This window comes from Oncorhynchus kisutch, unplaced genomic scaffold (genome assembly GCF_002021735.2).
Source record: "Oncorhynchus kisutch isolate 150728-3 unplaced genomic scaffold, Okis_V2 scaffold806, whole genome shotgun sequence".
Lineage (NCBI taxonomy): Eukaryota > Metazoa > Chordata > Actinopteri > Salmoniformes > Salmonidae > Oncorhynchus > Oncorhynchus kisutch.
This window is the reverse complement of record NW_022262751.1, coordinates 34,330-55,000: the sequence shown is the minus strand read 5'-3', so window position 1 is coordinate 55,000 and position 20,671 is coordinate 34,330. Positions and strand designations below refer to the sequence as shown.

General features: G+C 45.1%; 2 protein-coding genes across 2 annotated transcripts in view; both read left to right on the top strand.

Annotated features, from left to right (window-relative positions):
• Positions 1-709, top strand: part of LOC116362186 (methylsterol monooxygenase 1) — a 20,108-nt gene extending 19,399 nt beyond the window's left edge. The window contains exon 7 of the mRNA XM_031816495.1: positions 1-709. This exon is cut by the window's left edge and continues 554 nt beyond it. The gene's annotated coding sequence lies outside the window, so the exon portion shown is untranslated.
• A 4,718-nt stretch (positions 710-5,427) lies between these two features.
• LOC116362185 (carboxypeptidase E-like) overlaps positions 5,428-20,671 on the top strand; it is a 32,372-nt gene continuing 17,128 nt past the window's right edge. Inside the window, 1 exon segment of the mRNA XM_031816494.1 lies at positions 5,428-5,798. Within this exon segment, the coding sequence (XP_031672354.1) occupies positions 5,549-5,798 (250 nt within the window). The 5' untranslated portion in view covers positions 5,428-5,548.

Below are 20,671 nucleotides of genomic sequence, written 5' to 3'. Positions count from 1 at the left end.
ACAGACAGACAGACAGACAGACAGACAGACAGACAGACAGACAGACACACACACAGACAGACAGACACACACACACACAGACAGACACATGCACTTATGAATGCACGCTTAAACACACTTCATGAAGGTCAGAACTGGACTCCTGAGTGTGCAATGCCTTGTGGGAAAAGAACACACTAAAATAGAGTAGAACAGTCTTGACCAATAACATCAGCCCTTGTCTGGTCTTGACCAATAACATCAGCCCTTGTTTGGTCTTGACCAATAACATCAGCCCTTGTTTGGTCTTGACCAATAACATCAGCCCTTGTTTGGTCTTGACCAATAACATCAGCCCTTGTTTGGTCTTGACCAATAACATCCAGGTTTGGGGTCATTTCAGGAAGTACACAAACATTCTAATTCTCTTCAATACTTTTAAATTAGGAACATTTTGAATCTGATTCACTTTTTGAATCGTCTGGAATTGAAATTGACCCTGATACCATCAGGCGTGTTGGGGGTTTGAGGCTGGGTTTCTGTATAAGCACTTTGTGACATCTGCTCATGCTTTATAAATACATTTGATTGATTGATTGATTGATTGTCTGGTCTTGACCAATAGCATCAGGCCGTTGTTCCTGAATAAAAACATTATCCTGGTGAGATGATTATTATTAATAATGTGTTTTTCTTCACTGTTCATTGTAATTAAACCATTTTTTTACGAGTTGGATTCATTGAAGCACTTTACTTCCATTTTATGGTTCTAGATCAGTTCAGTACGGTTCTAGAATATCAGTTAAGTACGGTTCTAGAATATCAGTTCAGTACGGTTCTAGAATATCAGTTCAGTACGGTTCTAGAATATCAGTTCAGTACGGTTCTAGAATATCAGTTCAGTACGGTTCTAGACTAGATGTTCCTAAGGGGTTCTTCGGCTGTCCTCATGGAAGAACCCTTTATAAAATCTCAAATATAAAATATATGTAGATTTTTTTAACACTTTTTTGGTTACCAGATGATTCCATATGTGTTATTTCATAGTGTTGATGTCTTCACTATTATTCTACAATGTAGAAAATAGTAAAAAATAAAGAAAAACCCTTGAATGAGTAGATGTGTCCAAACTGTTGACTGGTACTGTATATACTATATACCCATTCAGTCTATAGTTCTATAATAGACCAACTCATATATAGATATGATATACCCATTCAGTCTATAATAGACCAACTCATATATAGATACTATATACCCATTCAGTCTATAACAGACCAACTCATATATAGATATGATATACCCATTCAGTCTATAACAGACCAACTCATATATAGATATGATATACCCATTCAGTCTATAGGTCTATAATAGACCAACTCATATATAGATACTATATACCCATTCAGTCTATAATAGACCAACTCATATATAGATACTATATACCCATTCAGTCTATAGGTCTATAATAGACCAACTCATATATAGATATGATATACCCATTCAGTCTATAACAGACCAACTCATATATAGATACTATATACCCATTCAGTCTATAACAGACCAACTCATATATAGATATGATATACCCATTCAGTCTATAGGTCTATAACAGACCAACTCATATACAGTGGGACAAAAAAGTATTTAGTCAGCCACCAATTGTGCAAGTTCTCCCACTTAAAAAGATGAGAGAGGCCTGTAATTTTCATCATAGGTACACTTCAACTATGACAGACAAAATGAGGGGGAAAAAATCCAGAAAATCACATTGTAGGATTTTTAATGAATTAATTTGCAAATGATGGTGGAAAATAAGTATTTGGTCAATAACAAAAGTTTATCTCAATACTGACAATGACAATGACAATGACAGAGATCAAACGTTTTCTGTAAGTCTTTACAAGGTTTTCACACACTGTTGCTGGTATTTTGGCCCATTCCTCCATGCAGACCTCCTCTAGAGCAGTGATGTTTTGGGGCTGTTGCTGGGCAACACGGACTTTCAACCCCCTCCAAAGATTTTCTATGGGGTTGAGATCTGGAGACTGGCTAGGCCACTCCAGGACCTTGAAATGCTTCTTACGAAGCCACTCCTTCGTTGCCCGGGCGGTGTGTTTGGGATCATTGTCATGATGAAAGACCCAGCCACGTTTCATCTTCAATGCCCTTGCTGATGGAATGAGGTTTTCACTCAAATTCTCACAATACATGGCTCCATTCATTCTTTCCTTTACACGGATCGGTCGTCCTGGTCCCTTTGCAGAAAAACAGCCCCAAAGCATGATGTTTCCACCCCATGCTTCACAGTAGGTATGGTGTTCTTTGGATGCAACTCAGCATTCTTTGTCCTCCAAACACGACGAGTTGAGTTTTTACCAAAAAGTTATATTTTGGTTTCATCTGACCATATGACATTCTCCCAATCTTCTTTTGGATCATCCAAATGCTCTCTAGCAAACTTCAGACGGGCCTGGACATGTACTGGCTTAAGTAGGGGGACACGTCTGGCACTGCAGGATTTGAGTCCCTGGCGGCGTAGTGTGTTACTGATGGTAGGCTTTGTTACTTTGGTCCCAGCTCTCTGCAGGTCATTCACTAGGTCCCCCCGTGTGGTTCTGGTCTCATGTCCCGCTGTCTGTGTCTGCAGTGTTGTTGGTACATTCTCATGTCCCGCTGTCTGCAGTGTTGTTGGTACATTTTCATGTCCCGCTGTCTGCAGTGTTGTTGGTACATTCTCATGTCCCGCTGTCTGCAGTGTTTTTGGTACATTCTCATGTCCCGCTGTCTGCAGTGTTGTTGGTACATTCTCATGTCCCGCTGTCTGCAGTGTTTTTGGTACATTCTCATGTCCCGCTGTCTGCAGTGTTGTTGGTACATTCTCATGTCCTGCTGCCTGTGTCTGCAGTGTTTTTGGTACATTCTCATGTCCTGCTGTCTGCAGTGTTGTTGGTACATTCTCATGTCCTGCTGTCTGCAGTGTTGTTGGTACATTATCATGTCCCGCTGTCTGCAGTGTTTTTGGTACATTCTCATGTCCCGCCATCTGCAGTGTTTTTGGTACATTCTCATGTCCCGCCATCTGTGTCTGTAGTGTTTTTGGGTACATTATCATGTCCTGCTGTCTGCAGTGTTGTTGGTACATTCTCATGTCCTGCTGTCTGCAGTGTTGTTGGTACATTCTCATGTCCTGCTGTCTGCAGTGTTGTTGGTACATTCTCATGTCCCGCTGTCTGTGTCTGCAGTGTTGTTGGTACATTCTCATGTCCTGCTGTCTGCAGTGTTGTTGGTACATTCTCATGTCCTGCTGTCTGCAGTGTTTTTGGTACATTCTCATGTCCTGCCATCTGTGTCTGCAGTGTTTTTGGTCGCTCTAAAAGGAGGTCAGTCACTGTCGATCTGATTTCCAGAAGTACTTGGTGGTCATATGTGATAATACTATGAACATTCTGTACATAAAGTCAAGATAAACAGGAAACAAAGTCAAGATAAACAGGAAACAAAGTCAAGATAAACAGGAAACAAAGTCAAAGATAAACAGGAAACAAAGTCAAAGATAAACAGGAAACAAAGTCAAGATAAACAGGAAACAAAGTCAAGATAAACAGGAAACAAAGTCAAAGATAAACAGGAAACAAAGTCAAGATAAACAGGAAACAAAGTCAAAGATAAACAGGAAACAAAGTCAAGATAAACAGGAAACAAAGTCAAAGATAAACAGGAAACAAAGTCAAAGATAAACAGGAAACAAAAGTCACTAAATAATTGGGTTGGAACTCGTAGGATGTTGCTCTTCTCTGTCGGTGCCGTGTGTTGTCCTTCTATTTCCTGTACAGCTCGGCTGTCTGAACAACGACACCATTTTTATTTTTATTTTTTTCTTAACGTAGCTCTTTATTAGCTAGCTATAACTGGCATGTTCACGTATCTTTTAATTTTAATTTGTATAATAACAAATCAATACATAAAGCACATGAGGGAACACAAGCATACATAGATTACAAACAATGGACAATCAAGCTAGGGGCGGGTCTGGGGGCGGGGCTAGGGGGCGGGGCTAGGGGGTACAATATATTTTTGTAGGGTATGAAAATGTGGTTTTCTGTTTGTAAATTTACATTTGTGTATATGAAATTTGGCCAAAAGAATAATGAAATTAATGACATAAAATGATTCCGCTTATTTCTATTGTATGTAAACCTTTTTCATAAGACGGTAATATAGCTCCACGGTAGCGCGGCGACGCCTGGTCTGTTTATACAGCCCTGTTTTAGCGCAGAATGACTAGTCCTGTTTTAGCGCAGAATGACTGGTCTGTTTATCACATTATAATTACACAAGGACCTTAAGGGACATGCATATACTGACAATTCTAACAGCTTTTTTGTTAGTAGAGCATTTAACCGTCTTAAAATTACAGTTCAATTTCTTTTTGTAGGGTAAGAAAATGTGGTTTTCTGTTTGTAAATGTACATTTGTGTATATGAAATTTGGCCAAAAGAATAATGAAATTAGTTACATAAAAATGATTCCGCTTATTTCTATTGTATGTAAAGAATCCAAAGAGTACATCTCTCCACAATAGTGTGAAATCTGAACAACGACAGAGAAACACAAGGGAATTACATCACAATGGGAATTGAGAGCAAGGTTATTATCTCTGAATTCAAAGACTGACCTCGCATTTGAATTCATTGAAATGTAATTTAGAGGGAGAGAGTATTTGACTGGAATTAACCCCAACCCTGAGGCACACTCCACTGCATCTCTACTCTGCAGTGTGAACACACACCAAAGTCCCTCCCCACCCATTCATCGTGTTATAGAGAGGGAGGTATGGAGGGAGGGAGAGGGATAGAGGGAGGGAGAAAGGGAGAAAGGGGGAGCTCAGGTACAGTCGTACATCCCAGAGGAGAGAGAGAGAGAGAGAGAGAGAGAGAGAGAGAGAGAGAGTGAGAGAGAGAGAGAGAGAGAGAGAGAGGGGGAGCTCAGGTACAGTCACGCATCCCAGAGGGGAGAGAGAGAGAGAGAGAGAGAGAGAGAAAGAAAGAGGGGGGAGCTCAGGTACAGTCATGCATCACAGAGAGAGAGAGAGAGAGAGAGAGAGAGAGAGAGAGAGAGAGAGAGAGAGAAAGAGGGGGGGAGCTCAGGTACAGTCATGCATCACAGAGGAGAGAGAGAGAGAGAGAGTGGAGAGAGAGAGAGAGAGAGAGAGAGACGTGAGAGAGAGAGAGAGAGAGAGAGAGAGTGAGAGACAGAGAGAGAGAGAGAGAGTGAGAGAGAGAGAGAGTGGAGAGACAGAGAGAGAGAGAGAGAGAGAGAGAGAGAGAGAGAGAAAGAGGGAGAGAGAGAGAGAGAGAGAGACAGAGAGAGAGAGAGAGGGAGAGAGAGAGAGAGAGAGAGAAAGAGGGGGGGGAGCTCAGGTACAGTCACGCATCACAGAGAGAGAGAGAGAGAGAGAGAGAGGGTATATTTATAGCTCAGAGCAAGGCTGCACTAGAGAGATAAGGCTCAAACTGACTGCAGATAGAACAACAGACAGACAGAGAGAGCGAAACGGAGAGAAACAATGAACCGATTCGTGTCGTTGGTGTTGCTGTGGACCCTGGCGGTCCTGTCCACTACCGGGCCCGTTACCGGGGCTGAGGAAGGGGAGATCTCGTTCGAGTATCACCGGTATGAGGAACTACGGAAGGCTCTCGTTTCGGTATGGCTGCAGTGTCCATCAATCACGCGCATCTACACGGTGGGGGAGAGCTTCGAGGGCCGCGAGTTGCTGGTCCTGGAGATGTCAGACAACCCCGGGACGCACGAGGCTGGTCAGTGACACCCCCGTTCCCCGTCTCTCTTTATTAAACCGGTTGACCTTTTTCATAAGACGGTAATATAGCTCCACGGTAGCGCGGCGACGCCTGGTCTGTTTATACAGCCCTGTTTTAGCGCAGAATGACTGGTCTGTTTATACAGCCCTGTTTTAGCGCAGAATGACTGGTCTGTTTATACAGTCCTGTTTTAGCGCAGAATGACTAGTCCCTGTTGTAGCGCAGAATGACTAGTCTGTTTATACAGTCCTGTTTTAGCGCAGAATGGCTGTCTGTAACAGAGGCTACACGTCTGTTTTATGATGTCAGGCAGGGCGGGCTGTAACAGAGAGGCTACACGGTGCACCGTCTGTTTTATGATGTTAGGCAGGGCGGGCTGTAACAGAGAGGCTACACGGTGCACCGTCTGTTTTATGATGTTAGGCAGGGCGGGCTGTAACAGAGAGGCTACACGGTGCACCGTCTGTTTTATGATGTCAGGCAGGGCGGGCTGTAACAGAGGCTACACGGTGCACCGTCTGTTTTATGATGTCAGGCAGGGCGGGCAGGCTGTATGCCACTGCCTAGTAACGGGGTTAGATGATGATGCTGCCTGCGCAGGTGTGTCGTTGTAATGAGGACCGCAGTGTGTGTATGTGTGTGTGATGTGTGTGTGTTTTGAGGGGGTGTTGGATGGTTGTGGAAGCAAGGCATCGCCGCCATTTTACAGGAGGAGAGGGACTCACGGTATAGGTGCTCCCGGAAGCAGGCCGGGATGCTGAACCAACCGTGATCGCTCTGGCTCTGATCAGACAGTCACGGCAAATGGAAGCCACTGTTAGATGAATTCATCTGTCTCATCATCTTTATTCACACCGTTATAGCCACAGTCTGAGCCGCTATTAACACTATGACTCATACCTTTGCAATTAGAGAACAGCTGTTTGATGTAAATAGCCTATAGAAAGTAAGGAAGTAAGGACACGAAGGAAGGAAGTAAATATGTGTCTACTTCATTAACCCCCTAGGTTCAGTTAATGTATCAGTCACCATGACAACAGCGATAGTGCTGTCTGCCACGCTGTCTGCCTGTCTGTCTGGTTGCTAGGCTACAGGTGTTAGGGTTACAGTATTATGGGGTGTACCTCTTACCTATAGTGATGTCACTACAGACCCCGTTGATTGACAGATGTAGGCTGAAGAACAGCAGGTGACGTGTGTGTGTGTGTGTGTACACCTTAGCCACGTACACTTGTGTGTGTGTGTGTGTGTGTGTGTGTGTGTGTGTGTGTGTGTGTGTGTGTGTGTGTGTGTGTGTGTGTGTGCGTGTGTGTGAGAGAGAGAGGTGAAGGTACAGTTGAATTCAGAAGTTTACGTACACTTAGCCTAATACATTTAAACTCAGTTTTTCACAGTTCTTGACATTTAATCCTTGTACAAATTCCCTGTCTTAGGTCAGTTAGGATCACCACTTTATTTTAAGAATGTGAAATGTCAGAATAATAGTAGAGAGAATTATTTATTTCAGCTTTTATTTCTTTCATCACATTCCCAGTGGGTCAGAAGTTTACATACACTCAATTAGTATTTGGTAGCATTGTCTTTAAATTGTTTAACTTGGGTCAAATGTTTTGGTTAGCCTTCCACAAACTTCCCACAATAAGTTGGGTGAATTTTGGCCCATTCCTCCTGACAGAGCTGGTGTAACTGAGTCAGGTTTGTAGGCCTCCTTGCTCGCACACGCTTTTTCAGTTCTGCCCACAAATTTCTATAGGATTGAGGTCAGGACTTTGTTGTCCTTAAGCCATTTTGCCACAACTTTGGAAGTATGCTTGGGGTCATTGTCCATTTGGAAGACCCATTTGCGACCAAGCTTTAACTTCCTGTCTGATGTCTTGAGATCTTTCTTCAATATATCAACATAATTTTCTAATTTTCTTCCCTCATGATGCAATCTATTTTGTGAAGTGCACCAGTCCCTCCTGCAGCAAAGCACCCCCACAACATGATGCTGCCACCCCTGTGCTTCACGGTTGGGATGGTGTTCTTCAGCTTGCAAGCCTCCCCCTTTTTCCTCCAAACATAACGATGGTCATTATGGCCAAACAGTTCTATTTTTGTTTCATCAGACCAGAGGACTCCAAAAAGTACGATCTTTGTGCAATTGCAAACTGTAGTCTGGCTTTTTTATGGTGGTTTTGGAGCAGTGCTTCTTCCTTGCCGAGTGGCCTTTCAGGTTATGTTGATATAGGACTCATTTTACTGTGGATATTGATACTTTTGTACCCGTTTCCTCCAGCATCTTCACAAGTTCCTTTGCTGTTGTTTTGGGATTGATTTGCACTTTTCGCACCAAAGTACGTTGATCTCTAGGAGACAGAATGTCTCCTTCCTGAGCGGTTATGACGGCTGCGTGGTCCCATGGTGTTTACACTTGCTTACTATTGTTTGTACAGTCGTGACCAAAAGTTTTGAGGATTGACACAAATATACATTTATACAAAGTTTGCTGCTTTAGTGTCTTCAGATATTTTTGCCAGATGTTACTATGGAATACTGAAGTATAATTACAAGCATTTCATAAGTGTCAAAGGCTTTTATTGACAATTACATGAAGTTGATGCAGAGTCAATATTTGCAGTGTTGACCCTTCTTTTTCAAGACCTCTGCAATTCGCCCTGGCATGCTGTCAATTAACTTCTGGGCCACATCCTGACTGATGGCAGCCCTTTCCTGCATAATAAATGCTTGGAGTTTGTCAGAATTTGTGGGTTTTTGTTTGTCCACCCGCCTCTTGAGGATTGACCAGAAGTTCTCAATGGGATTAAGGTCTGGGGAGTTTCCTGGCCATGGACCCAAAATATCGATGTTTTGTTCCCAGAGCCACTTAGTTATCACTTTTGCCTTATGGCAATGTGCTCCATCGTGCTGAAAAAGGCATTGTTTGTCACCAAACTGTTCCTGGATGGTTTGGGAGAAGTTGCTCTTGGAGGATGTGTTGGTACCATTCTTTATTCACAGCTGTGGTCTCAGGCAAAATTGTGAGTGAGCCCTTGGCTGAGAAGGCATGACACTGTTGGCATGACACAGGACTGATGGTGGTAGCGCTCACCTTGTCTTCTCCAGACAAGGTTTTTTCCGGATGCCCCAAACAATCGGAAAGGGAATTTATCAGAGAAAATGACTTTTACCCCAGCCATCAGCAGTCTAATCCCTGTACCTTTTTCAGAATATCAGTCTGTCCCTGATGTTTTTCCTGGAGAGAAGTGGCTTCTTTGCTGCCCTTCTTGACACCAGGCCATCCTCCAAAAGTCTTCGCCTCACTGTGCGTGCAGATGCACTCACACCTGCCTGCTGCCATTCCTGAGCAAGCTCTGTACTGGTGGTGCCCCGATCCCGCAGCTGAATCAACTTTAGGAGACGGTCCTGGCGCTTGCTGTACTTTCTTGGGTGCCCTGAAGCCTTCTTCACAACAATTCAACCGCTCTCCTTGAAGTTCTTGATGATTCGATAAATGGTTGATTTAGGTGCAATCTTACTGGCAGCAATATCCTTGCCTGTGAAGCTCTTTTTGTGCGAAGCAATGATTGACGGCAACGTGGTTCCTTGCAGGTAACCATGGTTGACAGAGGAAGAAAAATTATTCCAAGCACCACCCTCCTTTTGAAGCTTCCAGTCTGTTATTCGAACTCAATCAGCATGACAGAGTGATCTCCAGCCTTATCCTCGTCAACACTCACACCTGTGTTAACGAGAGAACATTGACATGATGTCAGCTGGTCCTTTTGGTGGCAGTGCTGAAATGCAGTGGAATAGTTTTTGGGGGGGGGGTTCATGGCAAAAGAGGGACTTTGCAATGATTGAAATTCATCTGATCACTCTTCATAACATTCTGCATAACGTGCATAAGCTTGAGTCACGATGTGTGTTGGTTATTGGTCCCTGATTAGTTTCCATCCTGTACATGCAGCTCAGCTCCCGTCTCCGGGGGCAACCAGCCTCCCACCCTCCAATGCACACACACTGTAGAAACACGATGGATAGAGAGAGAGAAAGAAATGGGAGGGAAAGAGAAAGAGAGAGAGAGAAAGAGAGACGGGGAGAGAAGGGGGGAGGAGAAGAGAGAGAGATAGAGAGAAGGGGAAGAGAAAGGGGGAGGGGAAGAGAGAGAGAGAGAAGAAAGAGAGAGAGGGGAAGAGAAAGGGGGAGGGAGAGAGAGAGAGAGATAGAAAGAGAAAGAGAGAGGGAAGAGAAAGGCGAGGGAGAGAAGAGAAAGAGATAGAAAGAGAGGAGAGAGAGGGGAAGAGAAAGGGGGGAGGGGTAGAGAGAGAGAGAAGAAAGAAAGAGAGAGAGAGAGAGAGAGAGGGAAGAGAAAGGGGAGGGTAAGAGAGAGAGAGAGAAGAGAAAAGAGAGAGAGAGAGAGGGAGGGGGAGGGGGGAGAAAGGAGGGAGGAGATAGAGAGAGAAGAGAGAGAAAAGAGAGAGAGAAGGGGAAGAGGAACGAGAGAGAGAGAGGGGAAGGGGAGAGAGAGAGAAGAGAGAGAGAGGAGAGAGGGGAAGAGAGTGACATTCCTCCTCTTTATTTTTATGTTTTCATCTTCTGTCTGTTTCTGTCCATGTTCTGNCACATCACAAACAGGACAACTATAGGGACTGAAGTAGAAGACCAGGTAGAGAACCAGCCACATCACAAACAGGACACTATATAGGGACTGAAGTAGAGGAGACCAGGTGGAACCACCACATCACAAACAGGACAAACTAGGGCTGAAGTAGAGGAGACCAGGTGTAGAACCAGCCACATCACAAACAGGACAAACTATAGGGACTGAAGTAGAGACCAGATAGAACCAGCCACATCACAAACAGGACAAACTATAGGGACAGAAGTAGAGACCAATAGAACCAGCCACATCACAAACAGGACAAACTATAGGGACTGAAGTAGAGACCAAGTAGAACCGCCACATCACAAACAGGACAAAACTATAGGGACTGAAGTAGAGACAAATTAAACCAGCCACATCACAAACAGAACAAACTATAGGGACTGAAGTAGAGAGACCAGGTAGAACCAGCCACATCACAAACAGGACAAACTATAGGGACTGAAGTAGAGACCAGGTGGAACCAGCCACATCACAACAGACAACCTATAGGACTGAAGTAGAGACCAGGTAGAACCAGCCACATCACAAACAGGACAAACTATAGGGACTGAAGTAGAGACCAGGTGAACCAGCCACATCACAAACAGGACAACTATAGGGACTGAAGTAGAGAGACCAGGTAGAAACCAGCACATCACAAACAGGACAAACTATAGGGACTAAGTAGAGGAGACCAGGTAGAACCAGCCACATCACAAACAGGACAAACTATAGGAGGCTGAAGTAGAGAGAGACCAGGTAGAACCAGCCACATCACAAACAAGACAAACTATAGGGACTGAAGTAGAGGAGACCAGGTAGAACCAGCCACATCACAAACAGGACAAACTATAGGGACTGAAGTAGAGGAGACCAGGTAGAACCAGCCACATCACAAACAGGACAAACTATAGGGACTGAAGTAGAAGAGACCAGGTAGAACCAGCCACATCACAAACAGGACAAACTATAGGGACTGAAGTAGAGACCAGGTAGAACCAGACACATCACAAACAGGACAAACTATAGGGACTGAAGTAGAGGAGACCAGGCGAACCAGCCACATCACAAACAGGACAAACTATAGGGACTGAAGTAGAGAGGAGACCAGGTAGAACCAGACACATCACAAACAGGACAAACTATAGGGACTGAAGTAGAGACCAGGTAGAACCAGCCACATCACAAACAGGACAAACTATAGGGACTGAAGTAGGAGACCAGGTGGAACCAGCCACATCACAAACAGGACAAACTATAGGGACTGAAGTAGAGACCAGGTAGAACCAGCCACATCACAAACAGGACAAACTATAGGGACTGAAGTAGAGACCAGGTAGAACCAGCCACATCACAAACAGGACAAACTATAGGGACTGAAGTAGAGACCAGGTAGAACCAGCCACATCACAAACAGGACAAACTATAGGGACTGAAGTAGAGACCAGGTAGAACCAGCCACATCAAAACAGGACAAACTATAGGGACTGAAGTAGAGACCAGGTAGAACCAGCCACATCACAAACAGGACAAACTATAGGGACTGAAGTAGAGACCAGGTGGAACCAGCCACATCACAAACAGGACAAACTATAGGGACTGAAGTAGAGACCAGGTAGAACCAGCCACATCACAAACAGGACAAACTATAGGGACTGAAGTAGAGACCAGGTAGAACCAGCCACATCACAAACAGGACAAACTATAGGGACTGAAGTAGAGGAGACCAGGTAGAACCAGCCACATCACAAACATGACAAACTATAGGGACTGAAGTAGAGAGACCAGGTAGAACCAGCCACATCACAAACAGGACAAACTATAGGGACTGAAGTAGAGGAGACCAGGTAGAACCAGCCACATCACAAACAGGACAAACTATAGGGACTGAAGTAGAGACCAGGTGGAACCAGCCACATCACAAACAGGACAAACTATAGGGACTGAAGTAGAGACCAGGTAGAACCAGCCACATCACAAACAGGACAAACTATAGGGACTGAAGTAGAGACCAGGTAGAAGCAGCCACATCACAAACAGGACAAACTATAGGGACTGAAGTAGAGGAGACCAGGTAGAACCAGCCACATCACAAACATGACAAACTATAGGGACTGAAGTAGAGGAGACCAGGTAGAACCAGCCACATCACAAACAGGACAAACTATAGGGACTGAAGTAGAGGAGACCAGGTAGAACCAGCCACATCACAAACAGGACAACTACTGTATAGGGACTGAAGTAGAGGAGACCAGGTAGAACCAGCCACATCACAAACAGGACAAACTATAGGGACTGAAGTAGAGACCAGGTAGAACCAGACACATCACAAACAGGACAAACTATAGGGACTGAAGTAGAGGAGACCAGGTGGAACCAGACACATCGCAAACAGGACAAACTATAGGGACTGAAGTAGAGGAGACCAGGTAGAACCAGACACATCACAAACAGGACAAACTATAGGGACTGAAGTAGAGACCAGGTAGAACCAGCCACATCACAAACAGGACAAACTATAGGGACTGAAGTAGAGAGACCAGGTGGAACCAGCCACATCACAAACAGGACAAACTATAGGGACTGAAGTAGAGACCAGGTAGAACCAGCCACATCACAAACAGGACAAACTATAGGGACTGAAGTAGAGACCAGGTAGAACCAGCCACATCACAAACAGGACAAACTATAGGGACTGAAGTAGAGACCAGGTAGAACCAGCCACATCACAAACAGGACAAACTATAGGGACTGAAGTAGAGACCAGGTAGAACCAGCCACATCACAAACAGGACAAACTATAGGGACTGAAGTAGAGACCAGGTAGAACCAGCCACATCACAAACAGGACAAACTATAGGGACTGAAGTAGAGGAGACCAGGTAGAACCAGCCACATCACAAACAGGACAAACTATAGGGACTGAAGTAGAGGAGACCAGGTAGAACCAGCCACATCACAAACAGGACAAACTATAGGGACTGAAGTAGAGGAGACCAGGTAGAACCAGCCACATCACAAACAGGACAACTACTATAGGGACTGAAGTAGAGGAGACCAGGTAGAACCAGCCACATCACAAACAGGACAAACTATAGGGACTGAAGTAGAGACCAGGTAGAACCAGCCACATCACAAACAGGACAACTATAGGGACTGAAGTAGAGGAGACCAGGTGGAACCAGACACATCGCAAACAGGACAAACTATAGGGACTGAAGTAGAGACCAGGTAGAACCAGCCACATCACAAACAGGACAAACTATAGGGACTGAAGTAGAGGAGACCAGGTGGAACCAGCCACATCACAAACAGGACAAACTGTATAGGGACTGAAGTAGAGGAGACCAGGTGGAACCAGACACATCACAAACAGGACAAACTATAGGGACTGAAGTAGAGACCAGGTAGAACCAGCCACATCACAAACAGGACAAACTATAGGGACTGAAGTAGAGACCAGGTAGAACCAGCCACATCACAAACAGGACAAACTATAGGGACTGAATTAGAGACCAGGTAGAACCAGCCACATCACAAACAGGACAAACTATAGGGACTGAAGTAGAGACCAGGTAGAACCAGCCACATCACAAACAGGACAAACTATAGGGACTGAAGTAGAGAGACCAGGTGGAACCAGCCACATCACAAACAGGACAAACTATAGGGACTGAAGTAGAGGAGACCAGGTGGAACCAGCCACATCACAAACAGGACAAACTATAGGGACTGAAGTAGAGACCAGGTAGAACCAGCCACATCACAAACAGGACAACTATAGGGACTGAAGTAGAGACCAGGTAGAACCAGCCACATCACAAACAGGACAAACTATAGGGACTGAAGTAGAGACCAGTTAGAACCAGCCACATCACAAACAGGACAAACTATAGGGACTGAAGTAGAGACCAGGTAGAAACCAAGCCACATCACAAACAGGACAAACTATAGGGACTGAAGTAGAGACCAGGTAGAACCAGCCACATCACAAACAGGACAAACTGTAGGACTGAAGTAGAGGAGACCAGGTGGAACCAGCCACATCACAAACAGGACAAACTATAGGGGCTGAAGTAGAGGAGACCAGGTGGAACCAGCCACATCACAAACAGGACAAACTATAGGGACCGAAGTAGAGACCAAGTAGAACCAGCCACATCACAAACAGGACAAACTATAGGGACAGAAGTAGAGACCAAATATAACCAGCCACATCACAAACAGGACAAACTATAGGGACTGAAGTAGATGACCAAGTAGAACCAGCCACATCACAAACAGGACAAAACTATAGGGACAGAAGTAGAGACCAAATATAACCAGCCACATCACAAACAGAACAAACTATAGGACTGAAGTAGAGACCAGGTAGAACCAGCCACATCACGAACAGGACAAACTATAGGGACTGAAGTAGAGACCAGGTGGAACCAGCCACATCACAAACAGGACAACTATAGGGGACTGAAGTAGAGACCAGGTAGAACCAGCCACATCACAAACAGGACAAACTATAGGGACTGAAGTAGAGACCAGGTAGAACCAGCCACATCACAAACAGGACAAACTATAGGGACTGAAGTAGAGACCAGGTAGAAGCAGCCACATCACAAACAGGACAAACTATAGGGACTGAAGTAGAGGAGACCAGGTGGAACCAGCCACATCACAAGCAGGACAACTACTGTATAGGGACTGAAGTAGAGGAGACCAGGTGGAACCAGACACATCACAAACAGGACAAAACTATAGGGACTGAAGTAGAGACAGGTTAGAAACCAGCCACATCACCAAACAGGACAAACTATAGGGACTGAAGTAAGAGACCAGGTAGAACCAGCCACATCACAAACAGGACAAAACTATAGGACTGAAGTTAAAGACCAGGTAGAACCAGCCACATCACAAACAGGACAAACTATAGGGACTAATGTAGAGACCAGGTAGAACCAGCCACATCACAAACAGGACAAACTATAGGGACTGAAGTAGAGACCAGGTAGAACCAGCCACATCACAAACAGGACAAACTGTAGGGACTGAAGTAGAGGAGACCAGCTGGAACCAGCCACATCACAAACAGGACAACTATAGGGACTGAAGTAGAGGAGACCAGGTGGAACCAGCCACATCACACACAGGACAAGCTATAGGGACTGAAGAAGAGACCAGGTAGAACCAGCCACATCACGAACAGGACAAACTTAGGGACTGAAGTAGAACCAGGTAGAACCAGACACATCACAAACAGGACAAACTATAGGGACTGAAGTAGAGGAGACCAGGTGGAACCAGCCACATCACAAACAGGACAAACTATAGGGACTGAAGTAGAGACCAGGTAGAACCAGCCACATCACAAACAGGACACTATAGGGACTGAAGTAGAGACCAGGTAGAACCAGCCACATCACAAACAGGACAAACTATAGGGACTGAGGTAGAGACTAGTTAGAACCAGCCACATCACAAACAGGACAAACTATAGGGACTGAAGTAGAGACCAGGTAGAACCAGCCACATCACAAACAGGACAAACTGTAGGGAACTGAAGTAGAGGAGACCAGGTGGAACCAGCCACATCACAAACAGGACAAACTATAGGGCTGAAGTAGAGGAGACCAGGTGGAACCAAGCCACATCACAAACAGGACAAACTATAGGGACCGAAGTAGAGGACCAAGTAGAACCAGCCACATCACAAACAGACAAACTATAGGGACCGAAGTAGAGACCAAGTAGAACCAGCCACATCACAAACAGGACAACTATAGGGACAGAAGTAGAGACCAAATATAAACCAGCCACATCACAACAGGACAAACTATAGGGACTGAAGTAGAGACCAAGTAGAACCAGCCACATCACAAACAGGACAAACTATAGGGACAGAAGTAGAGACCAAATATAACCAGCCACATCACAAACAGAACAAACTATAGGACTGAAGTAGAGACCAGGTAGAACCAGCCACATCACGAACAGGACAAACTATAGGGACTGAAGTAGAGACCAGGTGGAACCAGCCACATCACAAACAGGACAACTATAGGGACTGAAGTAGAGACCAGGTAGAACCAGCCACATCACAAACAGGACAAACTATAGGGACTGAAGTAGAGACCATGTAGAACCAGCCACATCACAAACAGGACAAAACTATAGGGACTGAAGTAGAGACCAGGTAGAACCAGCCACATCACAAACAGGACAAACTATAGGGACTGAAGTAGAGGAGACCAGGTGGAAACCAGCCACATCACAAAGCAGGACAACTACTGTATAGGGACTGAAGTAGAGGAGACCAGGTGGAACCAGACACATCACAAACAGGACAAACTATAGGGACTGAAGTAGAGACCAGGTAGAACCAGCCACATCACAAACAGGACAAACTATAGGGACTGAAGTAGAGACCAGGTAGAACCAGCCACATCACAAACAGGACAAACTATAGGGACTGAAGTAAAGACCAGGTAGAACCAGCCACATCACAAACAGGACAAACTATAGGGACTAATGTAGAGACCAGGTAGAACCAGCCACATCACAAACAGGACAAACTATAGGGACTGAAGTAGAGACCAGGTAGAACCAGCCACATCACAAACAGGACAAACTGTAGGGACTGAAGTAGAGGAGACCAGCTGGAACCAGCCACATCACAAACAGGACAAACTATAGGGACTGAAGTAGAGGAGACCAGGTGGAACCAGCCACATCACAAACAGGACAAGCTATAGGGACTGAAGAAGAGACCAGGTAGAACCAGCCACATCACGAACAGGACAAACTATAGGGACTGAAGTAGAGACCAGGTAGAACCAGACACATCACAAACAGGACAAACTATAGGGACTGAAGTAGAGACCAGGTAGAACCAGCCACATCACAAACAGGACAAACTATAGGGACTGAAGTAGAGGAGACCAGGTGGAACCAGCCACATCACAAACAGGACAACTACTGTATAGGGACTGAAGTAGAGGAGACCAGGTGGAACCAGACACATCACAAACAGGACAAACTATAGGGACTGAAGTAGAGACCAGGTAGAACCAGCCACATCACAAACAGGACAAACTATAGGGACTGAGGTAGAGACTAGGTAGAACCAGCCACATCACAAACAGGACAAACTATAGGGACTGAAGTAGAGACCAGGTAGAACAGCCACATCACAAACAGGACAAACTATAGGGACTGAAGTAGAGACCAGGTAGAACCAGCCACATCACAAACAGGACAAACTATAGGGACTGAAGTAGAGGAGACCAGGTGGAACCAGCCACATCACAAACAGGACAACTACTGTATAGGGACTGAAGTAGAGGAGACCAGGTGGAACCAGACACGTCACAAAGAGGACAAACTATAGGGACTGAAGTAGAGACCAGGTAGAACCAGCCACATCACAAACAGGACAACTATAGGGACTGAAGTAGAGACCAGGTAGAACCAGCCACATCACAAACAGGACAAACTATAGGGACTGAGGTAGAGACTAGTTAGAACCAGCCACATCACAAACAGGACAAACTATAGGGACTGAATTAGAGGAGACCAGGTGGAACCAGCCACATCACAAACAGGACAAGCTATAGGGACTGAAGAAGAGACCAGGTAGAACCAGCCACATCACGAACAGGACAAACTATAGGGACTGAAGTTTCAGAGAGTGATGTCGATGTTGCAGCCAGAAATCATCAATTATACATCTGAGGAAACCCACATTCTCTCTCTCTGTCTGTCTCTCTCTCTTTATTTCTTAGTTATTAGTTATGCCCTGCATGTCCTCCTGAGTGTGTTAAGGAGGCCATCTTGCATCTAGCTGACATTTTTTCCCATGATTCCTCTCTCTCTCTCTCTAACCATCTCTCTCGCTATCTCTCTATCTCTCTCTCTCACTCTCTCTCTCTCTCTCTCTGTCTCTCTCTCTCTCTCTCTCTCTCTCTCTCTCTCTCTCTCTCTCTCTCTCTCTCTCTCTAACCCTATCTCTCTCCAACCCTTTCTCTCTCCATATATATATTTTTTCTCTCTTTGTGTTGTGTGTGCAGGTGAGGATAGCAGCTGGTGAGATATAATGACTGGTCAAAAAAACACATGAGTCACCTTGTTGTCCATTAATTTGTCTCCTGTATTTGGCACCGTCTCTGTGGTAACAGTGGGAAGTGTAGTGTGACGTGTGTGTGTGTGTGTGTGTGTGTCTGTGTGTGTGTATGTGTGTGTGTGTGTGTGTGTGAGTGTGTGTGTGTTAGCGTGGCAGTGTGACGTACAGGTCTATCATAGACAGGAGGCATCACAGACAGGAGACATCACAGACTGGAGACATCACAGACAGGAGACATCACAGATCTATCACAGACCGGAGACATCACAGACAGGAGACATCACAGGCAGGAAATATCACAGACAGGAGACATCACAGACAGTAGACATCACAGTACGTTCACAGACAGGAGGCATCACAGACAGGAGGCATCACAGACAGGAGGCATCACAGACAGGAGACATCACAGACAGGAGACATCACAGATCTATCACAGACAGGAGACATCACAGACAGGAGACATCACAGGCAGTAGACATCACAGTACGTTCACAGACAGGAGGCATCACAGACAGGAGACATCACAGACTGGAGACATCACAGACTGGAGACATCACTTTTATCACAGAGTTAGATTGGAGGTAGAGAAGACTCTGCTGATGTAGACCAGAGGGTTGTAGTCTCTTTAAGACACCAGGAGACAGAAAGAGAAGACTCTGCTGATGTAGACCAGAGGGTTGTAGTCTCTTTAAGACACCAGGAGACAGAAAGAGAAGACTCTGCTGATGTAGACCAGAGGGTTGTAGTCTCTTTAAGACACCAGGAGACAGAAAGAGCAGACTCTGCTGATGTAGACCAGAGGGTTGTAGTCTCTTTAAGACACCAGGAGACAGAAAGAGAAGACTCTGCTGATGTAGACCAGAGGGTTGTAGTTAAGACACCAGGAGACAGAAAGAGAAGACTCTGCTGATGTAGACCAGAGGGTTGTAGTCTCTTTAAGACCTCAGGAGACAGAAAGAGAAGACTCTGCTGATGTAGACCAGATGGTTGTAGTTAAGACACCAGGAGACAGAAAGAGAAGACTCTGTTGATGTAGACCAGAGGGTTGTAGTTAAGACACCAGGAGACAGACAGAGAAGACTGCTGATGTAGACCAGAGGGTTGTAGTCTCTTTAGACATCAGGAGACAGAAAGAGAAGACTCTACTGATGTAGACCAGAGGGTTGTAGTCTCTTTAAGACACCAGGAGACAGAAAGAGAAGACTCTGCTGATGTAGACCAGAGGGTTGTAGTCTCTTTAAGACACCAGGAGACAGAAAGAGACAACTATGCTGATGTAGACCAGACGGTTGTAGTCTCTTTAAAACACCAGGAGACAGAAAGAGAAGACTCTGCTGATGTAGACCAGAGGGTTGTAGTTAAGACCTCAGGAGACAGAAAGAGAAGACTCTGCTGATGTAGACCAGAGGGTTGTAGTCTCTTTAAGACACCAGGAGACAGAAAGAGAAGACTCTGCTGATGTAGACCAGAGGGTTGTAGTCTCTTTAAGACACCAGGAGACAGAAAGAGAAGACTCTGCTGATGTAGACCAGAGGGTTGTAGTCTCTTTAAGACATCAGAAGACAGAAAGAGAAGACTCTGCTGATGTAGACCCAAGGGTTGTAGTTAAGACACCAGGAGACAGAAAGAGAAGACTCTGCTGATGTAGACCAGAGGGTTGTAGTTAAGACACCAGGAGACAGAAAGAGAAGACTCTGCTGATGTAGACCAGAGGGTTGTAGTTAAGACACCAGGAGACAGACCTGGGAAGATAATCTGTGATACTCTGTAGGATTGAACATGTGTAGTTACTCTGTGATACTCTGTATGACTGAACATGGGTAGTTACTCTGTGATACTCTGTATGACTGAACATGGGTAGTTACTCTGTATGACTGAACATTGGTAGTTACTCTGTAGGACTGAACATGGGTAGTTACTCTGTGATACTCTGTAGGACTGAACATGGGTAGTTACTCTGTGATACTCTGTAGGACTGAACATGGATAGATACTATGTGATACTCTGTAGGGCTGAACATGGGTAGTTACTCTGTAGGACTGAACATGGATAGATACTATGTGATACTCTGTAGGGCTGAACATGGGTAGTTACTCTGTGATACTCTGTAGGACTGAACATGGGTAGTTA